This window comes from Bombyx mori, chromosome 18 (genome assembly GCF_030269925.1).
Source record: "Bombyx mori chromosome 18, ASM3026992v2".
In the NCBI taxonomy this organism is placed as follows: Eukaryota; Metazoa; Arthropoda; class Insecta; order Lepidoptera; family Bombycidae; genus Bombyx; species Bombyx mori.
In genome coordinates, this window is record NC_085124.1 from 2,125,613 (window position 1) to 2,152,998 (window position 27,386).

Here is a 27,386-nt window from a genome sequence, read left to right on the forward strand (position 1 = left end):
GTAACCGTCTATTATTTGTGTTATATGCTTACTCTGTAATTTGATGTCAAATAAAAAGTTATAGCATTATTATTTCATTTATTGAAATAATTGACACAGTCATTCATTTTTCAGTCATTTCATTGATATTTCCATAAGTATTAAAAATTTCTTCCACTTATATTTTATCATAAGGAATACATATAATTTTCTACATAATATGTTTCTAACTATTTACTTTTCGGAAATGAGGTACCGATCTGTACGTATGATTTGTTTGAATTTATACATTATTTTATGTATGTAACGGATGGTTCTGGCTGTTTCTGATAACATCAGATAATGTCGCGAACGAAAATTACATGTTTTTCCCGGTTGTTCGGTTATGTCTATATGCGGTACGAGCTAACATCTATATATTAATACGTGAAGCAAATACTTTGTACCCCTTTTTATTACGAAAATTGCGCGGACGGCGGAGTATAAAATTTCCCACGCTTAGGTATAAAGAATGTAGAGAAGAAGTGCAGAATATTAATATATTTTTTAATTATGCATAAAAATACATTAAATAAAAAAAAACATTACACACACTACTATTTATTTGACACACACACATGCATATATGTACTTTTGTTTATTGTTAAAGTCTATGGTCCAATTCAGAATAGATTAATAATTTTTGTCTTTAATCTTATTTGTCTATAGTGTAGCCTTGGCGAAATCTGTGATTATAGAAGTCTTTGACAATAGAACCAAATAATAGTAAAACTAAAACTTTAAGTTCAATTAATTACGGACGAATTTTGACCACTGGCGACCTCTAGCAATAATTATTTTGCGAAGCAGCGATTATGTTCTGGATATAATTGAGACTTTGACCTCATGCCTCAAAGCAGGTTGAGTCAATATTTGAAATGTCTGTAGCGCACGGTAGATACTTAACAAAAAGTAGAACATAAGCGGTAGGCAGCGGCTTGGCTCTGCCCCTGGCATTGCTGAAGTCCATGGGCGACAGTAACCACTCACCATCAGGTGGGCCGTATGTTCGTCTGCCTACAAGAGCAATAAAAAAAAAAAAGATCGTCTCAAAATTAATCCGGTTAAAAATTTTAATGCAATAAACACAAGAATTCGATTTCATGTTTCCAATACGTAGAGTATATTGATACAAGAATTATCTTAAACATTAGATAAAATGATTTGCGGTATCGATTGCACGACATATCAAGATATCGATAAAACATTCGCCTCTCACTATTTTTATTTGGATCGTTAAATATTTTTATGTTCCGTCTTTAAATGTCATGTGGGTCGTCAAATGTGAACCTACGGAGATACACATACATTGAAGAATTTACACGCGGGTACCCAGAGATTACATTACTCTGTGGTAGAAACAAAAATTTAAACCAACATACACAGTTGCATTTTTGATAAGTCGTCGTGGCCTAAAGGATAAGACATCCGGTGTATTCGTATCGAGCGATGCACCGGTGTTCGAATCCCGCTGGCGGGTACCAATTTTTCTAATGAAATACGTACTCAGCAAATGTTCACGATTGACTTCCACGGTGAAGGAATAACATCGTGCAATAAAAATCAAATCCGCAAAATTATAATTTGCGTAATTACTGGTGGTAGGACCTCTTGTGAGTCCGCACGGGTAGGTACCACCGGCCCTCCTGTTTCTGCCGTGAAGCAGTAATGCGTTTCGGTTTGAAGGGTGGTGCAGCCGTTGTGACTATACTATACTATACTATACTTAGAACTATATCTCAAGGTGTGTGGCGCATTTACGTTGTAGATGTCTATGGGCTCCAGTAGCCACTTAACACCAGGTGGGCTAAGAGTTCGTCCATACATATAAGCAATAAAAAAAAACATAATAATACATATTACATATTTCTTTGAAATCGTTCTTGATAATGTGTAACTGAGATATTCGAAATAAGAACACAGATTTAAATCCTAAAAGTAATTTTATTCTACGACTCTCAAATCTCTATAGGCTTGTTTAAAATATCATAGCTATATTATGTCGTAATGTAATTTCTAGTAACACAGCTAGTGCTGGACCGATAACACGTCTTTTTTTATGTTGCCTTATTTTATTCCTTAGATGGGTGAACGAGCTCACAGCCCACCTGGTGTTAAGTGGTTACTGGAACCCATACACATCTACAAAGTAAATGTCGCCACCCACCTTGAGATATGAGTTCTAGGGTCTTAGTATAGTTACAACGGCTGCCCAACCCTTCAAACTGAAACACACTACTGCTTCACGACAGAAATAGGCGGGTGGTGGTACCTACCCGTGCGGACTCATAAGAGGTCCTCCACCAGTAATAGATCCTACCACCAGTAATCTTCTTCTTTGTCTCCACCTTATCCTACTAGATGGGATCGGCACAACGAGTTTTTCTTTTCCATTTTCATCTATCAGCCGTCATCTCCTCACTCCGCTTTCTCTCATATCGTCAATCACACACTCTATCCATGCCTTCTTAGGTCGACTTCTTCTCCCTCTAAGCCGACTGAAAACACGTCTAGATAAAAATGAACTTATTAAAACATTTATCTATGAGGCTACAATCGTGTTAAGATTAGTTTATCCGGAGACTTAACTGTGGACTTGTCGTACAGTTAACAATTAAATTTCATTTTTTTCACTATGAAAATATAACATCATAATTTTAGTGTTATCTCTTAAAGTTTACGAGACACGGTCGCTTCGGGAGCAGTTTGTCATGCTCCAATATCCGGGAGTCCCTTAGGAGCAGTTGTCTTGACGAGACTAATTAAAAATGGGAAGAAAATTAATATCCGCCGGTGCCGGCCGCTCTCGGACGTTCTAATTTAATAACAGTTTCATTCCACATTTTGCGTTGTTTTGTTTGTGTTAAGGATTGAGTGGGAAGATCAAAATTCGTGGTGAGTTCAGAGAAGCTCTAAAAAACGGGTGTTTTTTTTTTTATTGCCGTTGGAAATAGACGAGTCGCCAGCGGAAAGTAGTCATCATCGCTCATGAACGTGAGCAATTACAGAGAAAAGCCATGCCTACGTTGTAGATGTCTATGGGCTCCGGTAACCGTTTAACACCAGGTGGGCTCTGAACTCGTCCACACATCAATGCAATAAAAAATAAAAATGTTAGGATCGAGGATCGAGTAGTAAGAGAGGATCGTACGGAGGTGCAAATCAGACCAACGCATCGGACTGGACCCTCGCGATCTTTGTCCTTCCATTTTGCCAGTATCACCAGGTTTTCAAGATAGTCTCCGCCTTTCCGGCAATGTGTGGCAAATAATAAATATCCATTAAATTCACCAAAAGTCTTGCATTACAATACGCAGAATGGTAATATAACATACATACGTATGAGCTTGTCACAGTATAGCGAATCGCCTCAAACATCACACTGACCTTGAGAGGCGAATGTGACATTTAAAGAGCAACGCTTTTACTTGGTCACGTTTGTTATTATTATATTATTAAATGAAAGATATGAATTTACGGTGAATTAATTGAGGCCGTCAGCGCAAAAGTGGCCTAAACTTGCCATAGTTAGTATGAAGGCAATTAGGTTTGAATTTTCATTAATTTGAATTTGCGTAGGCAAAAAAAACAATACGCGCAAAAATAATATTTACAAAGCTATCTGTTATCTATGGGTGAAACTATGAATAGGCCGGTTTTGCATCAAAATTTATTATATTTTAAATAAATTCCAATGTACATTGAATATAAAAAGATTGTGGGTTAGGCCACTTTTGCCTTGACGGCCTCAATTGATAGTTGTGTTTTAAGTAGATGAGCAAACGATTTTAGTATTTTTCAAGTTTTAAAAAACCACAGAAATGTTTAGAGTCCAGTAAAGGAATGAGGAAAAACGTTTGCGTAGTATATACGTGTGGCTATCTCTCTCGCACGTATACACTGTGATGCCGATGACGTCATACATCGCAAAATGCATTTTTGCAGCTACTTTATTTTACCTACATATCTGTCTAGGATTCGGTGATTTAGAAATTAGTGACCAACATATTCTCTTAAGGTATGTCCAGCCCGGTGCTTACCGGTTATAAAGGCAATAGTTCTCGACTGATTGGCAGTAATTAGTTACAGCCGACGTACTTCAGATAAGGCATAGATATGCCCTCCCTGAGAAGGGTGCGTTTGCCGATCACCAACTGACCAAATCGACTAACAATGTAGAATAAGTGTTTAAACATTTACAAAACGATGTTTCCTATATTTGCTTTAAATAAATATTTTAAATAGCTTTTCTCTAATTTTTCTCTTTACATAGCTTAAACTCGATCGAAATCTCACCTTTTTTACGCAGGGTACACTGTTATTATTTATTGCCAAATAGAAATTGAATACGGTCTGTACTGTTTACCAAGCCAGTTTATTAATAAGTCACAAAACGTTGAAGTGATTTATTCAAGATCACAATCTATACATCTAATATTGGAGTCTGTTTGTAATATTGGAATAACCACTTTTTACTACATGCATATGAATATATATACGGTACATATACCAAAATAACATTTTTTACAATTTTTGTCTGCCTGTCTGTTTGTTCCGGCCAATCTCTGGAACGGCCGAACCGATTTTGACGAGGCTTTCACTGATAAGTAGCTGATGATATAAGGAGTAACTTAGGCTACTTTTTTAGACTAGCTTCATCTCGCAGCGTCACCCGTCGTACGACAATAACCGCGGGTAACATCGCGGGACTCAGCGATCAATAATAAAATTTAATGTTTCTGAAGCGAAGCGAGGGCGGGTCGCTAGTCTAATATATAAAATTCTCGTGTCGCGGTGTTTGTTTCCAAACTCCTCTGAAACGGCTCAACCGATTCTCATGAAATTTTGTGTGCATATCGGGTAGGTCTGAGAATCGGTCGACATGTATTTTTCATAGCCCAAAATTTTAAGGGTGGATCATGTATATGGCAAAACAACGCTTGCCGTATCAGCTTGCGGCTTGGCTCGGTAGGCAGCGGCTTGGCTCTGCCCCTGGCATTGCTGAAGTCCATGGGCGACGGTAACCACTTACCATCAGGTGGGCCGTATGCTCGTCTGCCTACAAGGGCAATAAAAAAAAAGCTAGTAGTATGAAATCTGTGTCGATACTCACAAATTAATCCAGTCTCTTTCTTGTATTTAAAATATCTGCTTATTAAATCGCCTAAACACTTTACACCTGAAAATATAATTACTTGAAGAACAAATTAAATCAGTTTTACCGTAAAATATTTAGATAATTTGTGCAATGAACTACTTTTCATATTCACCACACTACGAATTAATTATGCATTCATAGTTTCGGGCGGTTGTTGCGCGTTTCTTGAGCACTTGCAATATTGAACGTGCATATTTATGATTTAAATAGGTATTTCAGTAAACTATGAGTTTATTGTACAGCTAATTTCAATAATAACTTGTTACTTCATACCCAGAACTGAGCGAGGAGAGTAAGGCTGAAAAAAATTATGTTTTTGATGACTGTTATTGACTGAAGAAAGATATATATTACTTCGTTTTTTTCTTCTTTGAATGAACCATTCGAGCGCGAACCGTCGATAGATCGATTCTCTATTATTTATTTATTTATTTATTACACTTCATGTAAAATTTACATTGGCGGACTTAATGCCTAAGGCATTCTCTACCAGTCAACCAAAGGTAGTGCAGAGTAAATAGTGGTAGGTGCAATGAAATTTATATTAGGCTACGAATACATACAAAAAAAAGTATATCTACATATATACAAAATCACATATATATATACATATACATACATACATACATATAATAGTTTATACAGTATTAAAAGGAATATATTAATAAATTTCCTTAACAAATAACTTCATCTTAATAAGTTCATGACGATTCAGCATTAATAACCGACGAAAATGATATCACTATGACGATTCAGTATAACAACCAGGATCATCGGTCCACGGTCTGTTGAGAGAAACGTAACTTCTGTTATCTTCACGTAACTAATTACTTGACTTCTTCATTTTTTCGAATAACAATTATAAAAATAAAAATTTTATAATTCCGATATAATTAAATTACGAAGACCATTCGCATTTATAAACATCTATGTTAAGCCAGATCGTGTGAGCACAGAAAGTTCTAGATTTAAGTGCTTTACAATTTGTGATGGTGTACCAACATCATTAGAACGTACGAGGAAATGGTATCGTCGTCGCCGCGTGCGCATGCGCGTACCCACGGCGTCGACCCTCAGAGGATCAAGGCTTATTCAGTGAGTATTCTGCAGTCTTACCTATGAAGAACTGCTATTTTTAATAGGCCTAGCTCACAGTCCTGGTGTTAACTCTTGAAGTCGTCGTGGCATAAAGGATAAGACGTCCGATGCATTCGTACCTAGCGATGTACCGGTGTCCGAATCCCGCAGGCGGGTACCAATTTTTCTAACGAAATACGTACTTAAAAAGTGTTCACGATTGACTTCCACGATAAAGGAATAACATCGTGTAATAAAAATCAAACCCGAAAAATTATAATTTGCGTAATCACTGGTGGTAGGACCTCTTGTGAGTCCGCACGGGTGGGTACCACCGCCTTGCCTATTTCTGCCGTGAAGCAGTAATGCGTTTCGGTTTGGGTGGCGCATTTACGTCGTAGATGTACATGGACTCCGGTAACCACTTAACACCAGGTTCGCCGTGAGCTCGTCCACCCATTTAAGTAATGAAAAAAAACTGGCCACCAGAGCGTGCACTCGGCCGTGATTTCTACTAAGAATTGGTATCTCACTCTTTAAACTGCAGCGTTAGTATTTTTCCCTGACGATTTGCTGGTAGCTTATATGGCTATTTTAGCCAAGCCTGGAGGGGTAGGTGAGCTCACGGGGCTCAGACTGAGAGAATTTGCTAACACTGGCCCTAGTAAGAGCAGTGCTCCGCGGAATCTACCACCGGATCGGAACCGCGACCCACTGAGAAGATCCGGTGAGAAACTCAGTAGGCTGTGTCTATGGGAAACGTAATTACGCAAATTCATAAATTCTCTAACTTTAATTTCGTAATACTACATTCATGATGACACTTCGCTAGCACACGTCCTTACGGAGCCATCAGATCCAGTAACCTTTGCATTAGACGCCTTCAGATCTAACACTAGGAGCAGGCTTAGGGACCCCGGTAACCGTACTCGTCGAACTCGACAAACAGGTCGACGTGCAACCTAACTTAAACATCAGCCCGCTGAGTTTCTCGCCGGATCTTCTCAGCGGATCGCGATTCCGAGCCGGTAGTAGATTCATTCGCAAAGCAGTTGCTTTTGAATTTTCGGTCTCCTTTGGAGGCGCTTGGGCAGCTGTTAGCAAATCCCACCGCTCCTGGCTGACCCTTTGCTCGCCCAGCTGTCCTGGTGAAACTGGAAAGACCTCCGGACCACCAGTAATCTTTCAATCATACAAAAAAAAACTTCGCTATTGTAGTTTAATGTTTCCGTAGAGATCACTGCGGTATTGTTTTCTTAATCTCCGCAACATCCGTCCTAGTCCCGAACGCATAAGCTTCAATGGTATCATCATCTCGTTTTTACCATCGCACCGCCCGCCAGCGGAGTAAACTTCTTCCATACTACCTAGAAACAGTGCGTTTTGATCCGGCTTTGGAATGAACTCCCGTCCACGGTGTTTCCCGAGCGCTATGACATGTCCTTCTTCAAACGAGGCTTGTGAAGAGTATTAAATGGTAGGCAGCGGCTTGGCTCTGCTCCTGGCATTGCTGACGTGAGTGGGCCATTTGCTCGTCTGCCACACAGGCAATAAGAATATAAATAAAAAAGACTTACTATGCATACCAGCTATCATCACACAAATTAATTCAAAATAATAATCTACCTAAAAATAGACAGAACAGATATAATTTGTTTAGCATAAACTACTAAAGCGTTGAACGAAGCCATTTTACAAGCTGTGTTTTGCATCGCGTCGCCTTGTGGATCATAACTGGAGCAAGAGAGATGGGTCGGTTGCTCCGGTGACGGGGTTCGGAGCTAGTGACGTCATCACATAGGGTTGCGTCAAGAATTTTTAACTAGACATATTTTTTAAGGTCGGAAATTGTTTTTAAACTTTCCGATCTGACGTCTCTCAGGGTCTCAAGTTACATTTAAAATAAATCTCTACTTAACTCATTTCACTGTTACCTCAGTACCTATGGGTCTACGGAGGGACTTCTGTTCCCTCTGTATTTTGTACCGTATGTTCCATGGGGAGTGCTCTGAGGAATTGTTCGAGATGATACCGGCATCTCGTTTTTACCATCGCACCGCCCGCCACCGGAGTAGAGTTCATCCATACTACCTGGAGCCACTGCTGTCATCCACAGTGCGTTGCCAGAGGTCTTTTTTGCCACGTACCATCCGGCTATGGAATGAGCTCCCCTCCACGGTGTTTCCCGAGCGCTATGACATGTCCTTCTTCAAACGAGACTTGTGGAGAATATTAAGCGGTAGGCAGCGGCTTGGCTCTGCCCCTGGCATTGCTGAAGTCCATGGGTGACGGTAAGCAGTCACCATCAGGTAGGCCGTATGCTCGTCTGCCTACAAGGGCAATAAAAAAAAAAAAAAACTATCTCAGCTGCTAGTGAAAGGTTGTATTGTGTCGTCACCCGGATTAGTGCCATCTTAGGCAAAGTACTCTATAAACTTCACTTCATAACAGCAGACGAACGAATTTATACGTGTAATGTGAAATGACAAACAAACAGAACTAAACGCGTGACATGACTAAGGTGTAAAATCGTGTATTCACTTATTAAAATCAAACTTGAAAAATATATAATTAGTGTAATTATTGTTGATAAGTCTGCACTAATAGATAGCAGTACTGCTTATATCTACCGCGATGCAGTAATGCGGTCTGGTATTAAAGGTGACAACCTATACAGTATAGACGTAACATGTCAAGGTGACAGCACTCTCGTCTCTATAGGGTAAGATAACGACTTAACACCAGATAGGCCGTAAGACAGCTGTATGTATAATAAAAAAAAATACTGTGTCTGTTCTTGAAATCGGTCATCGTTCTCGTCGAACCCGTCGCTTGCGATAAAGGGCTCGGCGAGTAAATTAACCCACAGACACAGCCTACTGAGTTTCTCGCCGGATCTTCTCAGTGGGTCGCGTTTCCGATCCGGTTTTAGATTCTGCGAAACACTGCCCTTGCTAGGGTTTGTGTTAGCAACGTCGTCAGGTTTGAGCCTCGTGAGCTAACCTACTTGTTAGGTTACGCTGATATAGCCTCTCAAGGCTCAGGTAGGACAAAAAAAGTTTCTAAAAGCCTTGTTTTAGATGTGTGAGACCGTTCTATTATCAATTTTATTAGTTCCTTGTGACTCGTGATTGGTCTTTTTGATTTTTTTGATTTTTATTTTTTTATTGCTTATATGTGTGGACGAGCTTGTGAGCTGTGAGCCAGCGGGCTGTTGCCCACTTGGTGTTAAATGGTTACTGGAGCCCATATACATCTACAAACCTACATGCGCCACACACCTTGAGATATAAGTCCTAAGGTTTCAGTATAGTTACAACAACTGCCCCGCCTTTCGAACCGAAACGCATTACTGCTTCACGGCAAAAATAGGCAGGGCGGTGGTATCTACCCGTGCGGACTCACAAGAGGTCCTACCTACCAGTATAATTTATACTGTTAATTTTTATTAATTTATTAATTTAATTAAAATTGGAGATTGAGATCGTCGTATACAGACATCGCTGTAAAGGCTCCGATAACTACTTAACATCAAGTGAGCTGTGAGCTTGTTCCCTAGTACAAGCAATAAAGAATAATCGGGACACCTGTAGAATCCGTCGAATAAGAGGATTATCTGATACCACTGAGCCACTAGGGCTTATCATATCTCTTATTACGACGTCATGTATAATCAATTTACTTAATTTTGATTTATTTCCACTTTCGCTTCAAATTTTTTATTGAACGGATATGAGGGATTTCGTCATTGAGTGATTTCGCCGGCGCCCTTCCGCCTTTATACCTTTACCATTTACCGTTTACCTTTACTTTTTACCATAACCTTATTTATTCTTATCGTAGAGAGTTTTTGTTACTAGCTTTTAAATAAATTCATAATAATAGCTTTTAACGGCCGTCTGGTGTAGTGGTAAGTGACATGGTCACTACACAAGGGGGTCGCGGGTTCGAATCCCGCCAAGGGAAGATATTTATATGATAAATATAAAATGTCTTTTCCAGGGTTATGAATGTATATTAAATATGTGTATGTGTATAAAAAAAATCTTACATTTATTTCCGTTATCTGGTACCTGTAACACAAATTCTTTACGAACTTAGCACGGGACCAGTTAACGTGGCGTGATAGTTAGTAACTATATATTTATTATTTATTTAAATAACAAACTTTAAGCTTTAAAAAGTAATTTCCTGTTTTACTGAACAGGCAACAGATTTGCCTAATATTTTTTCTGTCTTTCTCTTTTCGAACGTCCCAATTGAAATATGTAGACTGCTGTCTGCGTACTGGATTGCACGTCTTGGAACGGACGCGGGCGGATTCAGGGAGCTTCCATTTCATGATTAAAACTTCTGACTTGGAACGGATAGCTCTTGAATCGGTCTCGATCTTTTGTGGTTCCTGCAGGGACGAATTCAGTGATCGAACGGTCTTCGTCATCACTACATAGTATAAAACAAAGTCGCTTTCTCTGTCCCTATATCCCTATGTATGCTTTTAATCTTTAAAACTACGCAACGGATTCTGATGCGTTTTTTTTAATAGATACGATAATTAAATACGTTTGTTAATAAACTATCACAAGCCATTTCTTTAATACGCAATGTACGTCGAAGGCAGTTGAGGGATTTCCCGGCATCACCCGAGGTCGTTGACCGCATGCGTCATACGTTTTTTAATTATACACTTTGAGTACAATAAAAATTATGTGAATGTAAAATCGTTTGACGGTAAAACTAATAAAAGTAAGCATATTAGTAGGCTTATAATTAAGGCCTAAAAAAATTTCCGAACTGCATTGTAATATTAAAATAAAAGAGACATTCAAGTTCTTTATCATGACAAAGCTTATCATCCATTGTAACAACTACCTTGGAAGCTATCTAAACAGATATGCAACCGTTATCAACAAATTCAAATATTTGTATTCTGTTGATACTAAATACACATTTTGATTTAATATGTTGTTAAACTCAGTGCTATGAGTTGATACAGACTAGACTATCTTGACTGTCAAAAAGGTTCATTCATACGTCTTATTTATTTATATATTATAATACTTTTACGGTCCTCTTATAACATACTAGCGGCTCGGCCCGGCTTCGCTTGGGAAGTAGCGCACTTGATGTAAAGAATTTTAGGTAATTTTTTTACACATTGGCTTAAACTATTGGAGTTTCAGTAAGGATCCCTATTTTTTTTGAAAATATAATAAATATAGCCTAAGTCACCCGGGGATAGCGTAGCTTTCCAACAGTGAAAGAATTTGTAAAATCGGTTCAGTAGTTTCGGAGCCTATTCAACACAAACAAACAAACAAAACTTTCCTCTTTACAATATTTGTATAGAAGTATAGATACCCCACTGCCACATACCAGCTACTTCCATTTTACTTCATACAGAAGAGGGCCGCTCGGATTGTCGATAATCCCGTTCTCACGGATCGTTTGGAACCTCTGGGCCTGCGGAGGGACTTCTCTCTGTATTTTGTACCGTAGGTTCTATTGGGAGGGTTCTGAGGAATTGCTTGAGATGATTCCTTCATCTCGTTTTTACCATCGCACCGCCTGCCACCGGAGTAGAGTTCATCCATACTACCTGGTGCCACTGCGTTCATCCACAGTGCGTTTCCAGAGATCTTTTTTGCCGCGTATCCGGCTTGGAATGAGGTCTCCCCAAGGTGTTTCCTGAACGCTATGACTTATCCTTGTTCAAACGAGGCTTGTGGAGAGTACTTAACGGTAGGCAGTAGCTTGGCTTTGCCCCTAGCATTGCTGAAGTCCATGGGCGACGATAACCACTTCCCATCAGGTGGGCCGTATGCTCGTCTGCCTACAAGAGAAATAAGAAATTAAAAAAAAAACATGCTTATAAAGCATAATTCTGATAATTCTGATTTTAGAAAATATGGATGTTCTTTCAATTGATTTTCTTTTCTTGGAGGTAGTGTAATAATATTATGATCAGTTTTACGCGTGAACTCTTAACTTCCTATGTAAGAATAATAAATAGCTTAATTATTTAAAAATACGCAACGAATCTTAAGGGACCCAGGTAAATCTAGGAGAAAGTATATTTGGTTGGAAAGAAAGCTTAGTGTCACCTACTTAAAGTGGAAAAAACCAAAACAATTGATATCAGATGCCCTTGTACTATTATCGAGCTATGCGACTAAGCCGGTGCTAATTTGCGCGAGCAGATACTAATGTTTCTAAGGATCAATGTTAACGACTGCCACAGTGAAGGAATAACATTGTATAAAAGTCAAAGCCGAATTTATTTATTTATTTGCGAAATAGCAGGGTGCTGTAAGCGCGGACGCTTAGGTCGTTTCTGTTAGGAAAGTCTCATGAGCCACGTTTGAAAGGCGGTACTGCAGTTTTAATTCGTTAAGACTTTTACTTAATATTTCAAGGTAGGTGGGGCGATTCACGTTCTGATATCTATAATGCGTTTCCGGCGGCTCGAATTAACAAAATAAGCAACTCTTTTAGGGGGCTGGATGTACAACTTTTCAATAAGATCCCACTAAACGTTCAATTACTACCTGTTCATAGATTTAAGAAAACTGTCAAGGAACGTTTGTGCAACAAGGCATATTATAAAGTTAAGGATTATCTACTAGATGGCACTACGTGGGAATGAGGCGTTCGCTCCTGGCCATTTCATTTTTCATTATTATTATTATTTTGTAATTGTATTTTTGGAGTTTACTCCTTTAGAATCGATTTACATATATAGGCCCGGGGTATGAAAATTATGGGGACCAAAATCGTACTAGCATGTCACACGAAATGCGTTATGCGCCTGATTGGCTCCTGATTGCGTGATGCGTGCGCGCGCCAATCAGGAGCCAACGCGCGGCCGCGTTATCGCAGGTGACGCCGGGCTGCTGCGCCGGCAGTCCGCCACAAAGCCTCGTACTGATCGCGCGTTTCTCTCATTATTGTATTTTCATATATTTGTTAGTCGTTTGTTTTGTGTCTCGTTAATTTGTTAATAATCTGTAGTGTATCGTGTTGTCGTAATATAGAACTATTTCTCGTATTGTTTCGTTTAATTTTTTGGAGTTTACTCCTTAAGAATCGATTTACATATATAGGCCCGGGGTATGAAAATTATGGGGACCAAAATCGTACTAGAGAGTATAGCATGTCACACGAAATGCGTTATGCGCCTGATTGGCCATGGTGATGCGTGCGCGCGCCAATCAGGAGCCAACGCGCGGCCGCGTTATCGCAGGTGACGCCGGGCTGCTGCGCCGGCAGTCCGCCACAAAGCCTCGTACTGATCGCGCGTTTCTCTCATTATTGTATTTTCATATATTTGTTAGTCGTTTGTTTTGTGTCTCGTTAATTTGTTAATAATCTGTAGTGTATCGTGTTGTCGTAATATAGAACTATTTCTCGTATTGTTTCGTTTAATTTACCGACATCGTTTTGCTTGTGGCCGGACGCCGTTCGGGTTCGATTCCTGAACGTATCAACTGTTAGTGGGTTGATACCCGAATATAACCCGCTACAAATCATTTATTAATAAAGCTTATTAAATATAAACAATTCCTTCTATCAGTGAATGGACAACTTATATATTAATTGTAAAAGTGAATTATATAGACTTACTTAATTACCGCATCCACGTGTTCCGCAACTCCCGGATCATTCTCACTAGAATACGTAACTTCCATATTTTACTGTATTCAACTGACACAAATTTATATTTATATCCAGTAAACTCCAGTCGTGCGTCGGAGCGGACACACACACTTTTTTTTGACTTGTTTTTTCGTTTATTGCATTGTTACTTATTTAAAAAAAAAAAAAAAAATTTGAGGAAAAACAAAAAAAAAGCCCGCTGAGTTTGTTTCGCCGGTTCATCTCAGGACTCTGGCTTTTTTTGGAACCGGTGGTAGAGTTAACATTGTTATTTATATTTTGACATTCAACAAGTGTGTTATACTGACATCTAAGTTGAAATAAATGATTTTGAATTTGAATTTGACTTTTGTTTATAAGGGTGGCGTACCCGTCAACGACGACCATAATTCTGATATGAAAATCGTCATTTGACCTCGGAAAGGCAACCTTAAATATTATTAGATTTCTAGAATGTTGTGATGGGTCTGGCAACCATTTTAGATCATGTGAACTTTTTTTTTTTTTTTTTTGGAGTTTACTCCTTTAGAATCGATTTACATATATAGGCCCGGGGTATGAAAATTATGGGGACCAAAATCGTACTAGCATGTCACACGAAATGCGTTATGCGCCTGATTGGCTCCTGATTGCGTGATGCGTGCGCGCGCCAATCAAAATCGTACTAGCATGTCACACGAAATGCGTTATGCGCCTGATTGGCTCCTGATTGCGTGATGCGTGCGCGCGCCAATCAGGAGCCAACGCGCGGCCGCGTTATTGCAGGTGACGCCGGGCTGCTGCGCCGGCAGTCCGCCACAAAGCCTCGTACTGATCGCGCGTTTCTCTCATTATTGTATTTTCATATATTTGTTAGTCGTTTGTTTTGTGTCTCGTTAATTTGTTAATAATCTGTAGTGTATCGTGTTGTCGTAATATAGAACTATTTCTCGTATTGTTTCGTTTAATTTTTTATATCCAGTAAACTCCAGTCGTGCGTCGGAGCGGACACACACACTTTTTTTTTTTTTTTTTTTATTTTTTTTTTTATTGCTTAGATGTGTGGACGAGTTCACAGCCCACCTGATGTTAAGTGGTTACTGGAGCCCATAGACATCTACAACGTAAATGCGCCACACACCTTGAGATATAGTTCTAAAGGTCTCAGTATAGTCACAACGGCTGCCCCACCCTTCAAACCGAAACGCATTACTGCTTCACGGCAGAAATAGGCGGGGCGGTGGTACCTACCCGTACGGACTCACAAGAGGTCCTACCACCAGTAATTACGCAAATTATAATTTTGCGGGTTTCATTTTTATTACACGATGTTATTCCTTCACCGTGGAAGTCAATCGTGAACATTTGTTGAGTACGTATTTCATTAGAAAAATTGGTACCCGCCTGCGAGATTCGAACACCGGTGCATCGCTCAACACGAATGCACCGGACGTCTTATCCGTTAGGCCACGACGACATACTGATCACCTGCTTACGGAACACAGGTGAACACGTATTCAAAATGTTGGAAATAAACATTTTAACCATAAAAATATTTAAAAACCACTACTGTACTACTCGCGAACAAAATTTACCGACTTAGGTACTGATTAGTTTTTAATCAGTAAGTCGGTAAATTTTTTAACACCCTATGTTTAATTCTAGATTCGTCTCTGTCGCGTATATTCCTGAGGTAGCAGACTGCAATTGCCTTACAAAATGAACCAAGTAAATTAATGAATTTTGCAACACAATAGTAGTTGCTGAGTTTGATTAAATTAATTCAATCAAACGTAAATTTAGAAAAATATAAGCTAATTGCTATTTATCGTTGTTACCAAATTAAAAAAAATCTTGGCGAGCATTCTCACTTGCCGTGTGGGCAGTATAAAATAAAATATACGGTATTGTCGTTCGTTTTATCCTGGTTTTGATTTACTACAAGCCCACTGAGTTTCTCTGCGGATTTTCTCAGTGGGTCGCGTTTCCGATCCGGCGGTAGATTCTGCGAAGCACAGCTCTTGCTAAGGTTCGTGTTAGCAACTACGTCAGGTTTGAGCCCCTTCAGCTCACCTACTAGCTCGTTTACGCTGGTATAGTCTATCAAAGCTACCAGCGTAGGTACAAAAAAAAATTACATTTGGCTAGTTAAAAACGTTATATTCTAAATTTCATAGTGGTATAAAACATGAACTAGAAAGTTCGACATGAATTTTTTATACCTCACAACAATATTTGAGATATATTTTTTGAACTAATAGATGAATCAAATTGATCGTGTCCGATCGCAGAGATATGGGCGAATGTTATCGTTCAATCTCGCTGAACCCACAGCGAGGGTGCACGACTGACCCACTAAACTCAAGTAAACCGGTCGTTGTGATAACAAAAGCAGAAATCTAGCACAAAAATTACAAGCACGTTATTATTGGTCAAACCTTTTATCGTTTTCACTCCAATTCGAAACACAACCAGAGAAACGTCTGAAGTAGATTTCCTATAGACGATATAGGATGTATTTTGTGGCGTGTAGCTGTATCTTATCTTATCTTATACCTTTAAACGAGCAATTCTTGTATATTAATATATATATATATATATAATCTGAATCTCGGAAACGGCTCCAACGATTTTCATAAAACTTAGTATACAGGGGATTTCGGGGGCGATAAATCGATCTAGCTACGATTTATTTTCAGAAAATGTTGTTTTATTCGTGTTTTCAATAATCAACTGTTCCCGACATCTATTGGCGAATAATAATACTATTTTTCTTAATTGAGGGCAACTAACCGCTTTAAAGACACAACAAGATGGCGTTATCAAAAAAAAAAACCGAGTAAAGCTCGGTCATCATCTAGTTTATATTAAGGGAGGTAAAAATCCAAAAAAGGCTCTCTGCCATCTGCCGGGAACGTGTTATGAGCTTCTTTGGACACATCATGCGGTCTCCCAGACATGAATTAGGGAAGGGTAGGTACTTCACTGGTGGTAGGACCTCTTGTGAGTCCGCGCGGGTAGGTACCCTGCCTATTTCTGCCGTAAAGTAGTAATGCGTTTCGGTTTGAAGGGTAGGGGCAGCCGTTGTAACTATACTTGGGACATTCGAACTTTTATCTCAAGGTGGGTTACAGCTTAACACTAGGTCAGTAACCGCTTAACACTAGGTGGGCTGTGAGCTCGTCCAGCCATCGAAGCAATAAAAAGAAAAAAAGCCCATAATTTCGCGTCGCATAGCCCTCTAAGCTAAGGGAGCCGTGGGCAGAACACCAGCCAAATGGTCAGATGTAGTAGGCGAAGCACTTGGTGGTACTCTGTACCATGCGTGCCATGCCACCCATGATCCAACACAGTGGAGGAACGCCACATGTGGCCGCGATCGTCAGCAGCGAGGGAACGATGTAGAAGAGAGCCATCATACAACACAAGATATTTGACATACCGTCGCTGTCAAACCAAAATCTGCTATGTGCAAAAACTCTGTTTTGAATTAACGAGTAAAAACATTTTCGTATAATTTTTATATGAAGGTGAACTTTTAAGAACGATATCAAATGAAAGCTATAGATAAATATTAAATCTATAGACACATAACAGTTTTTTTTATACGGCAGATAGGGCTGTGAACTATACGAAAAGGCCAAAAAGTAAAAATCTCAAAAAGTGCACATAGAAGATTTGGGTTTGACAATGACGATATGCCTGAATATCGCTTAAGAAATTTCAAGATAAGTTTGCTTAAATACAAGTTGCGAACAACATTCGGACCGTCGGTCTACCGAGCAATATCGCCCGGTCGGTGGAAGATCTTCCCTTCGTCGTAAACCTCCGACAAATTCATACCTAATCTTCGGTTTATAATTTATTTATATAAAGTTGATAGGCAATAATCCCAAAGGTTGTTTTACAAAGTTTTACAAAAGCTTGGATTTTATTTTCCACTAGCTGACCCGGCAGACTTCGTAGTGCCTCAATCGATAAATAAAAGACCTAAACTTTTGTATAAAATAAACTTAAAACAAACAAAAATAATTCGTCCGACGGGGGACACATCAAAGGAAAAACAAAATTGTTATTTTTATTTAATTCCGAGCATTTTCATATGTTTCTTTCTACCTTTTAAACCTTCTCTGGACTTCCAAAAATAATTCAAGACCAAAATTAGCCAAATCGGTCCAGCCGTTCTCGAGTTTTAGCGAGACCAACGAACAGCAATTCATTTTTATATACATATATAGATTGTATCGATGGTTTTGCAGGGCATTATTATTTTTTGAGGCCGGAAAAGGCTATTTATCGTGATGCATGACGTTGCTACGTACCGGGAGGGTCAACCGGGCGCCCAAACAAACAGAATGTCACGCAAAACCCTGCGGAAACATTGATAGGAGCTCTTAATTCAAATTTGAACTGTGTTTTGGAGTACCTACTATGATCGACCGCGTAGCCCTGCTTTGTTACGGCACCACTTAAAACCAGATGTTGCTCCTTCATTTAAACGTGCTAATTGAACATTTAACGCAGAAGATGAAAGGTTTAATATTTTGTTCTAATTTACATCGCAAATTATTTCCGCTGTGTCGTATCAAATTTCCGTTTTGTACCTTTTTTTTTATTCGAAGAACTTAAATAGAATTTTAATGATAGATGACTGTTTATATTTGTCAATGTTTTTTTTAAGGGATTTTATGACCTGGTAACGAAGACCTTTATTTAGGTCATGTCTTATTTTAATTTACATTCTTATTTTTATGAAAAATGATAAAATGGAGTCAAAATGAAATGAAGATGATAAATTTGAGACATTAATCAACTGGTATGAAATTAAATGTAGTCACATAAGATGTTATGGGATGAAATATAATCTCAGTAAAATGATGGTCATTTACTGAGATTTTTTCAGTGGACTTTTTGGAGGATCCCTAGAAGTTACGTCCAGCGGCTTTGTTTCATTTTCCCACATTTGTGCACTTTCACAGATATTAAACAGTTAATAGACCACCGTTATTACACATTTAAACCTGAAGAAACACTAAATACACAAAACAAAACAAATCACACGACTACACTCCTCGCGTTCCCGTCAAAATTCCTATCAATGTTTTCAGTGCAATCTTAAGAATAGTGTAGCTATTTACCGGTTTTGCTAGCAGTCGATATATGTTGAATGAATTACACGAACGAAACTATTACTTTTGACTTATCATTTAATACGTTCATATAATACGTACAATCGATGTTTTCAGAGTTCCCTATACCAAGATCGGATTAATAATATGATTGCCTTTTGGATTTATGTGTTCCCAGAAGATTACGTGACAAGGAAAAATTGTACAGCGCTGCCTACAAAGTTATACAAATACAGTAGAAGCTCCTTATTCACGCTTGCTATCTTCAATCGCGTTTTCTGTATACGCGAATTAAAAAAATGCAGTATATAATTATGGAATTACTAGTGGTAGGACCTCTTGCCAGTCCGCAAGGGTAGGTACCACCACCCTGCCTGTTTCTGCCGTGAAGCAGTAATGTGTTTCGCTTTGAAGGGTGGAGCAGCCGTTGTAACTATACTTGAGACCTTAGAACTTATATCTCAAGGTGGGTGGCGCATTTACGTTGTGAATGTCTATGGGGTCCAGTAACCACTTAACACCAGGTGGGCTGTGAGCTCGTCCACCCATCTAAGCCATAAAAAAATCTAGATTAGCCTAGTACAGCCTAGTTGTTTAATACTTGAATTTTTACTCTTGCAGGAACAACTGCGGCAGCGAAAAGAAGCCGAAGAAAGAGCGGCAGCCCAAAATGAGTTACTGAGAAACTCCATACGGAATTCCAACAAACTTCAGAACTTAAGAACAAATCCTCCACCGTCGGGCGGGACTGCGTTTGTCAATGACGCCTACGAAGACGATCTCAGCGATGACTCGTCCCAACTTTACACAATCATTGGTGAGCACACATGAGCTATACTTCTTCAATCCGTGTCCACCCAATGCTGAATGTAGAACTCTTCCAATGCACCCCATTCTTTTGCGGTCTCTTGCCTTTCGCATTCAGTCTCTACCGACCATTATGACCAGGTCGTTGGACCGTATAACCGTATGAGTTATAAACACTATTATTTAAGGGCTTCTTACTGCGACTTACACATGCAAGTTCCAGATATTGCAGCGTTGTTTTAAGCACCGTGATCACAGATAGACTGATATATAGATAGAAGGTTGCGGATAGAATGTTAGCAAGAGACAAATCTATCTACCCTCTTTCTTGGTCGTTTTTGCGTGTTACCCCTAGAATTCGATCACTCGTCCCGATATACACCTAAAGTACCTAGTTTTTCTTACTCGTACTCTGAGGAGCCCGTTCAATAATAGTGCATATGTCGCAGAAAGCCGCGGAAGGTAAAAACAACAATACAATATTGCCAATTTTTTAAAGTTGTGACCCAGTTTTCATCTCAATGATTATCTCTCTAAAGATTCGATCTCCTTCGTTCGATTGTTCATGTTCGAAGAGTATAATTTTTATCTAATCACGTTCAATTTGTATAGCTTACTTTATAAACATAACATATAAATCTATCTTCTATCTTCTTCTTCTATATATATAAACATGAATTGCTGTTCGTTAGTCTCGCTAAAACTCGAGAATGGCTGGACAAATTGGGCTATTATAATTTTGGTCTTGAATTATTTGTGGAAGTTCAGAGAAGGTTTAAAAGGTAGATAAATATGAAAGTGCTTGGAATTAAATAAAAATAACAATTTTGTTTTTCCTTTGATGTGTCTGTCCCCCGTTGGACGGATTCCTTTTGTTTGTTTTAAGTTTATTTTATACAAAAGTTTAGGTCTTTTATTTATCGATTGAGGCAGTAAGTAGTCTGCCGGGTCAGCTAGTAACATATAAATAATTAGTAACGTATACGTAACGTAAGATCTTAATCGTTTATTTACCTAATTAAAAAATCGTACGCTGTAAAACAACAGATGCCGTGAACGAATCACTTCCAGTTCACGATCCAATAGTTCCGCGTCCGATAGGTGCCAACTGGGACGATTCACAATCGTGCCCATCAACTAAACTAATGTAAAGCCCTCCTTTGATGCTGTGCGTAAGCGACCTTTCCTTGGCGACTTCCATTACACTGATTTCGGCTGGATAACGAAGGATACTTAAGTTGATAATTGGTCAGCTCGGATGTGGTCGGGCCACAGAACGTTGATTAGGCTTGTGGGCTCTATTATTAGGATTGAATCAACAAGACGAGTCGTTTTTGCAGTTAATAATTCGTTTGTTTAAAAACCGTTGGAGCTCTGTGAACTATAAATTTTAAATATTGTTACGCACTGGGGTTCGGGATAAATAAATTTCTACCAAATTACAAGTTAACACTGTATTCAACTTAGAGCACTTAAACACTTCACAAACACTTTGAAACTCTCAATTCGCTTCTTTCGCTTCGCTTCAGGTGATCGGTTCGCTGTTTCGCTTCGAGTAGTTCCGATTACTGACTGACTGCGTACAACGCTTTTATAGTCGATACCTCATCTCTAGAATTATCGAAAATATTCCACACATCTCTAATAGTAGTTTCCGCTATCTGACCATAGATGGGGCTGTACTTCTCGAGCGTTCTAGGTCCTTCGATATTCGTTCGACTATTCGGCGATAGATTGCGTTATTCTTACCGGAGTAACAATACCTTGTCTTATTTATTTCAGTATTTATCTCGTTCAGTGGCTTAGGATCTAAGTTACATATTTGATCGCATCATTTTGTCATTTACCAGTATACGTAATTTGAAATTGATAACTTATTTACCTTCAAACGAGGTTTCAAAGCTGTCCCTAGCGGTAATGCTGTTGTACCATTTACCAGTATGGATAGACGAGCTCACAACCCACCTGGTGCTAAGTGGTTACCGGAGCCCATAAACATCTACAACGCAAATGCCGCCACCCACCTTGAGATGTGAGTTCTAAGGTCTCAATATACTTATAACGGCTGCCCCGCCCTTCAAACCGAAACGCATTACTGCTTCACGACAGAAATAGGCAGGTTGGTGGTACCTACCCGTGCGGACTCACAAGACGTTCTACCACCAGTAAAGAGGTCCTACCACTATATATATATTCGTATTTTAAATTGGCTTTCAATTCAAATCTGTATGCAAACTTAGTTTAAAGTAACATCTAGTTTGAACCTTGCTATGTCTTCGAATTCAGATTATCAAGAAGTATGCGCGGCGCTCACGAGAGTTCAAAAAGCACTGGCCGCCAGTGGTGAAACGGCTCTGGCAGCCAGGGTAGCGGGAGCCGCTGGGTCTCTGCTGTGTCCTGCGCTGAGGACCGTGTTAGCGACCAGATCGGCAGTTTTAACAGCCGTGAGGCAGAAGAGACCAGGACTGTCACCTCCCTCCACCAAACATGCTTCGGACAGCTTAAAAGACGTAAGCTCCATCACTTTATTTATAGTCTACATAGTAATTTTGTTGCCTGCTCAAAAATAAAAGTTTTTTGTCAAAAATTTGAATACCGAACATGAGACAATATAAGCACACCCGATTTTCTCATTTTAACTAACATTTTTATGTAAATTTTCCATTTTCTATACAATGGGGTCATTGATGATGGAAATACTGAAAGTGGCAAGTTTTTTTTAACTGCTTTTGATGGGCAGAATTGTTCACGGTGCACCTGAAGTAGATCGAGTCTAGGATTGAAATAAAAACAATTGAAAATTTGGCAAAATCACAATATCGGAATCGATATTGGCGATTCTAGTAGTAATCGTTAACTTAATGTGGACCGTTAGCGTGTACATATATATTCAAAGGAAAAAAAAAACAGTGCATTCAAAACTTTATGTATTCACATAAAAAGCTGTAGTTATTTTGAGTAATTAAGCCAATTATGATTTCCACATACAGAAAATTATAAAAATAATTAAGCCAATTATGATTTCCACATACAGAAAATTATAAAAAAATAGGTTTTTTTATATTACCCTTGTAGGTATACGGCCCACCTGATGGTGAGATTTTACCGTCGCCCACGGACATCAGCAATGCCAGGGACAGAGCTAAGCTGCTGCCTAACAAAAATTAAAATAAAAAAATTAAATAAAATAATACTTACGTAAACATAACCTTGATATTTAAAACAAAAATTTTACAATGGAATAAATTACATACATATGTGCTACCTCGCAACTTGGTCACACGTTAAAACTACATTCTTTTTTTTATTGCTTAGATTGAGTGGACGACCTCACGGCCCACCTGGTGTAAAGTAGTTACCGGAACCCATAGACATCTACAACGTAAATGCCGCCACTCACCTTGAAACAAGAGTTCTAAGGTCTCAGCATAATTACAACAGCTGCCCCACCCTTCAATCCGAAACGCATTACTGCTTCACGGCAGAAATAGGCAGGGTGGTCGTACCTACCCATGCGGACTTACAAGACGTCCTACCACCAGTAAATGTTATCTATTCATATTTGTTTTCTAAAATGAAAGCGTGATTTCAAAGAGACTAATCTAGATATGGTTTAGGTTATTCTGTCTATAATTTTTATTTATGGCTTAGATGAGTGGACGAGCTCACAGCCCACCTGGTGTTAAGTGGTTACTGGAGCCCATAGACATCTACAATGTAAATGCGCCACCCACCTCGAGATATAAGTTCTAAGGTCTCAGTATAGTTACAACGGCTGCCCCACCCGTCAAACCGAAACACATTATTGTTTTTTATGGATTTTACCAGGGTTTCCTGGTAGACGTTGTTCAACCATATTAATTTAGGGAATGTTGATCCGAACAGTGCATGGACGTATTAGGCGCCCATACAACTACTGGAGGCGACACTTCGGCGATAGCAGCGGAACTGCTTTCGATCCTCGGTGGACTGGAGCTAGAGAATCTGATCCAGGCTCACGACCAGGCCGCTGCTATGCTAGATCAATCGTGCTTCACTCTAGGCAAGAGGCATAAGGTGAGATTTTCTTCTTTCTTATTTTCAGTGGCGGATTTGCAGTCTCGGCCGCCCTAAGCCCCAAGCCATCAGCCGCTCCTTTCTCAGCATCCACCATATAGACTACATAATGAAATTACTTTATTGCCAACTTTTATCGAAATAGATTTAGAAATATAGGAAAAAAATAGTTTTATTTCGCAAGAATATGGTACATAAGTTGTTACAACTAGTTATTTGCTCTAACATACTCTGCCAACTTGGCATACTTGCTTATGATGGTTGGTGCGTAGTTCGCGCACTAGCTCTATCTGTCTTACTCTCATGCAAAGGACGCGGAAAGAAATTGATGAATCCTGGCGAATCTAATCCGGATAATCGGATATTTTATCATCTGGCCGCCCAAGGCCTGGGCCTACCGGGCCTTAGGGTAAATCCGCCACTGCTTATTTTCATTTGGGCAATTATCTAATTTAGAAGACAGATATTTTAGATGTACGATAATTATATGTAGTATTTTCATCACCTTTCGCGGATTGTAGGTAAAATTAAAATTACTTTTACGATTCAATCCTGCCTTTTTTTACTATCAGTATATTATTTCCGACGTTTCGATTACTTTACAGTTTTCGTGGTAGAAGCCTATAAGGTTTTTCCAAAAAAAAGGTCTTATTCGTCGATAATTGAGTATTTTGCTAACTACCGTCCATCTTCTTATTAAAATATTTCTAGATTTTTATGTTTCATTTCACACGGAATTAACTGTACAGTATCTTGATCAGTCTCGCAGTTCGTTTAACTTGAGTTCTCATCTTCAGTTTAACACGCCGCCCCTTGAGGCTTGAGGCCTAAGTCTTAATTCTTAATGGCTGCCTCATGCTTTACACCGGAAGACATGTGTGGTTCGCAGCCGAAATATTCAGGGTTTGTTTTACATATCCATGCGGGCGCACAATACCACCAGAAAGCTGTAAAAGTATTTCACTCAAACTGTATACGAATGCTTTTATGAAATTACTTTCACAAACGGTCTTTTTTGCCGCGTACCATCCGGCTATGGAATGAGCTCCCCTCCACGGTGTTTCCTGAGCGCTATGACATGCCCTTCTTCAAACGAGGCTTGTGGAGAGTATTAAGCGGTAGGCAGCGGCTTGGCTCTGCCCCTGGCATTGCTGAAGTCCATGGGCGACGGTAATACCACTCACCATCAGGTGGGCCGTATGCTCGTCTGCCTACAAGGGCAATAAAAAAAAACGAATTGTAATCAAATTACGTACACAAAATGGAATTAATTGCTCAAAATTTTGATTCTACGAATTTCCTTCTAATTATAATAAATTTGGCCCCACCTAGTGGGATAAGGTGGAGAAAAAGAAGAAAAAGAAATGTAAAAGTCTCGTAATATGACATACCGTTAAATTAACAATTCCGTCTATTAATATTTAAATAAGGGCATTCAAAAATTCAAACTCATAATTGTTGAAGTTGAATGAGTTAAATTCTTGCAAATCGACGCGGCTTGCGTTCCTCGGCGATGTCTCGCTTCAGACGTCATTGAGTAACATAACCCAACATATAGAATTGTTTGAGGTTTTGTTTACGTATTACTACGAGTATTTATGAATTATGTATTTTGACTGACTGACTTAGCGTGGTATGGACATGTGATGCGTAGAGAGAAGATGCATTTGACTAGGAGATGTATGGAAATGGTAGTGCAAGGTAGAGGGGGAATGAGGTCGGAATGGAGCGTGTGAATGACGATATGAAAGAAAGAGGATTGAGTGTTGAGATGACGGCTGATAGAAGAGAATGGAGTAGAAAAGTTAGCTGTGCCGAGCTGTGCCGAGCTGTGCTCGGTTTTCTTATTCTGATCAATAAAAGAAATAGTATTTGTGTGTTTAGTTTGTTTGTTTGTGTATGCGTTTGAGCATCGCATGTAGGATCGACATGTCACTTTGTTTTCGAGAAAGGTCGTCATGGTAGCCCGTGGTGGTGCGCTGCGCGAACTAAACGACTAGCTGCACCCCTCCGCTTCGCTGGGCATTTAAAATTAACATTATTATTTCTCACCCCCACAAAGATTCTCATCGTTAACGCCCCCGCAACTGGTGTGGGAGTCCAACACTCATATAAATATTAGCCTATCCATTGAGTACATGTATTTTCCACATGGATACCAAGTTTCAAGTCAATCGGATGCACGGTTCAGTAGTTATAACGGAACATCCGTAAAAGCTACTGTAGATTTATATGTTAGTATAGACTAGTGGCCCCGCAGTAGTCGAAATTCGACTATAATTAATTGACATTATAAGTTTAAACATTATTATGGTTCTATTGTCAAACACTATTATAATTCAATAATATAATCGCAGTATTCGCCAAAACTGCACTATAGACCAATGATATTAAATAAAACCAATATTAATCTATTTTCAATTCGACCACAGAATAGTCTGTTTTCTTTATAGAATTGTTTATAGAAACAATAACAAAAGTTTCCCAATTGACTGTAAACAAAGAGTATATTTTTATGTATGTGTTGTGTCAAATACATGGTAGTGTGTGTAATTTTTTTTTATTGATTTAAAGTATTTTTTATGTATTATTTAAAAAATATTAGCATTGTGCACTCCTTCTCTATATTCTTTATAAGTGTGAGATATTTCATACTCCTCCGTCCGCGCAATTTTCGTAAAAAGGGGTACAAAGTTTTTGCTTTACGTATTAATTTATAGATATTAATATAGATTGATAAACAATTGCAGAACGGGAGCGCCTATAAGGACGATAAAGGGTTGACATCGCATTCCCCGGACGACCCGAGCGAGCACATCAAGATTATTAAAATAGAGAAAACAAATGAACCGCTCGGTAAGTTTTTTCTACGTTTGAACAACCCTAGATTGTTACTGTATTTTTAATACTGCTGCAGATGAAGAGTCATGTATTTTGAATTAATTGGTTTACAAGTTGTTTGTTCGTTTACGCCAAACATAGAAAAGATTGTGATCAGCTTTGTAATTAAGGCGCGCTGTGTCAGAATACAACGAAAAAAGCGGAAATATTTTAGGGTTTTGATATAATGTTAAAACATATTTTTTTTATTGCTGTGATAAATGTATAAGTTCACGGCTCACCTAGTGTTAAGAGGTTATCGGGAACCCTTAGATACTTACCAATCTTCAGACGTGAGTTCTATAGCACAATACATCCTTCAGATAGAACGATACGCAACGAAAATAGACGGGGTTGTGGTGAGTACCGACGACGACAGACGATATAACAGCAGCAGAAAATGAATTATAATAATATGAAACGAATTTCGAGTAGCTACTGTCGTTTATAAAAGAAATTGCAAAAATATATATTTTAAAATTGCATCGTGTCAGTCAGTCAGTCAATGTTGGTCTAAAAATTCTAAAATTTAAAAAAAATTTTAATTGACAGTCGTGCATATTTTTTAATGACATAGTCAATTTTAGAAATGTTTCCATTTACGCTCAAATTTAAAGTCAGTTCAA

At 38.9% G+C, this 27,386-nt stretch overlaps 1 protein-coding gene across 5 annotated transcripts in view; it reads left to right on the top strand.

Annotated features, from left to right (window-relative positions):
• The window catches only part of LOC101742023 (protein PALS1), a 185,597-nt gene that overhangs the window by 148,732 nt on the left and 9,479 nt on the right, over positions 1-27,386 (top strand). For all 5 annotated transcript variants that reach the window (XM_038017128.2, XM_038017130.2, XM_038017129.2 and 2 more), the window contains exons 9-12: positions 19,639-19,834; positions 22,111-22,334; positions 23,710-23,880; positions 26,631-26,736. In XM_038017128.2, coding sequence (XP_037873056.1) covers positions 19,639-19,834; positions 22,111-22,334; positions 23,710-23,880; positions 26,631-26,736 — 697 coding nt within the window. The remainder of the gene's footprint in view (positions 1-19,638; positions 19,835-22,110; positions 22,335-23,709; positions 23,881-26,630; positions 26,737-27,386) is intronic.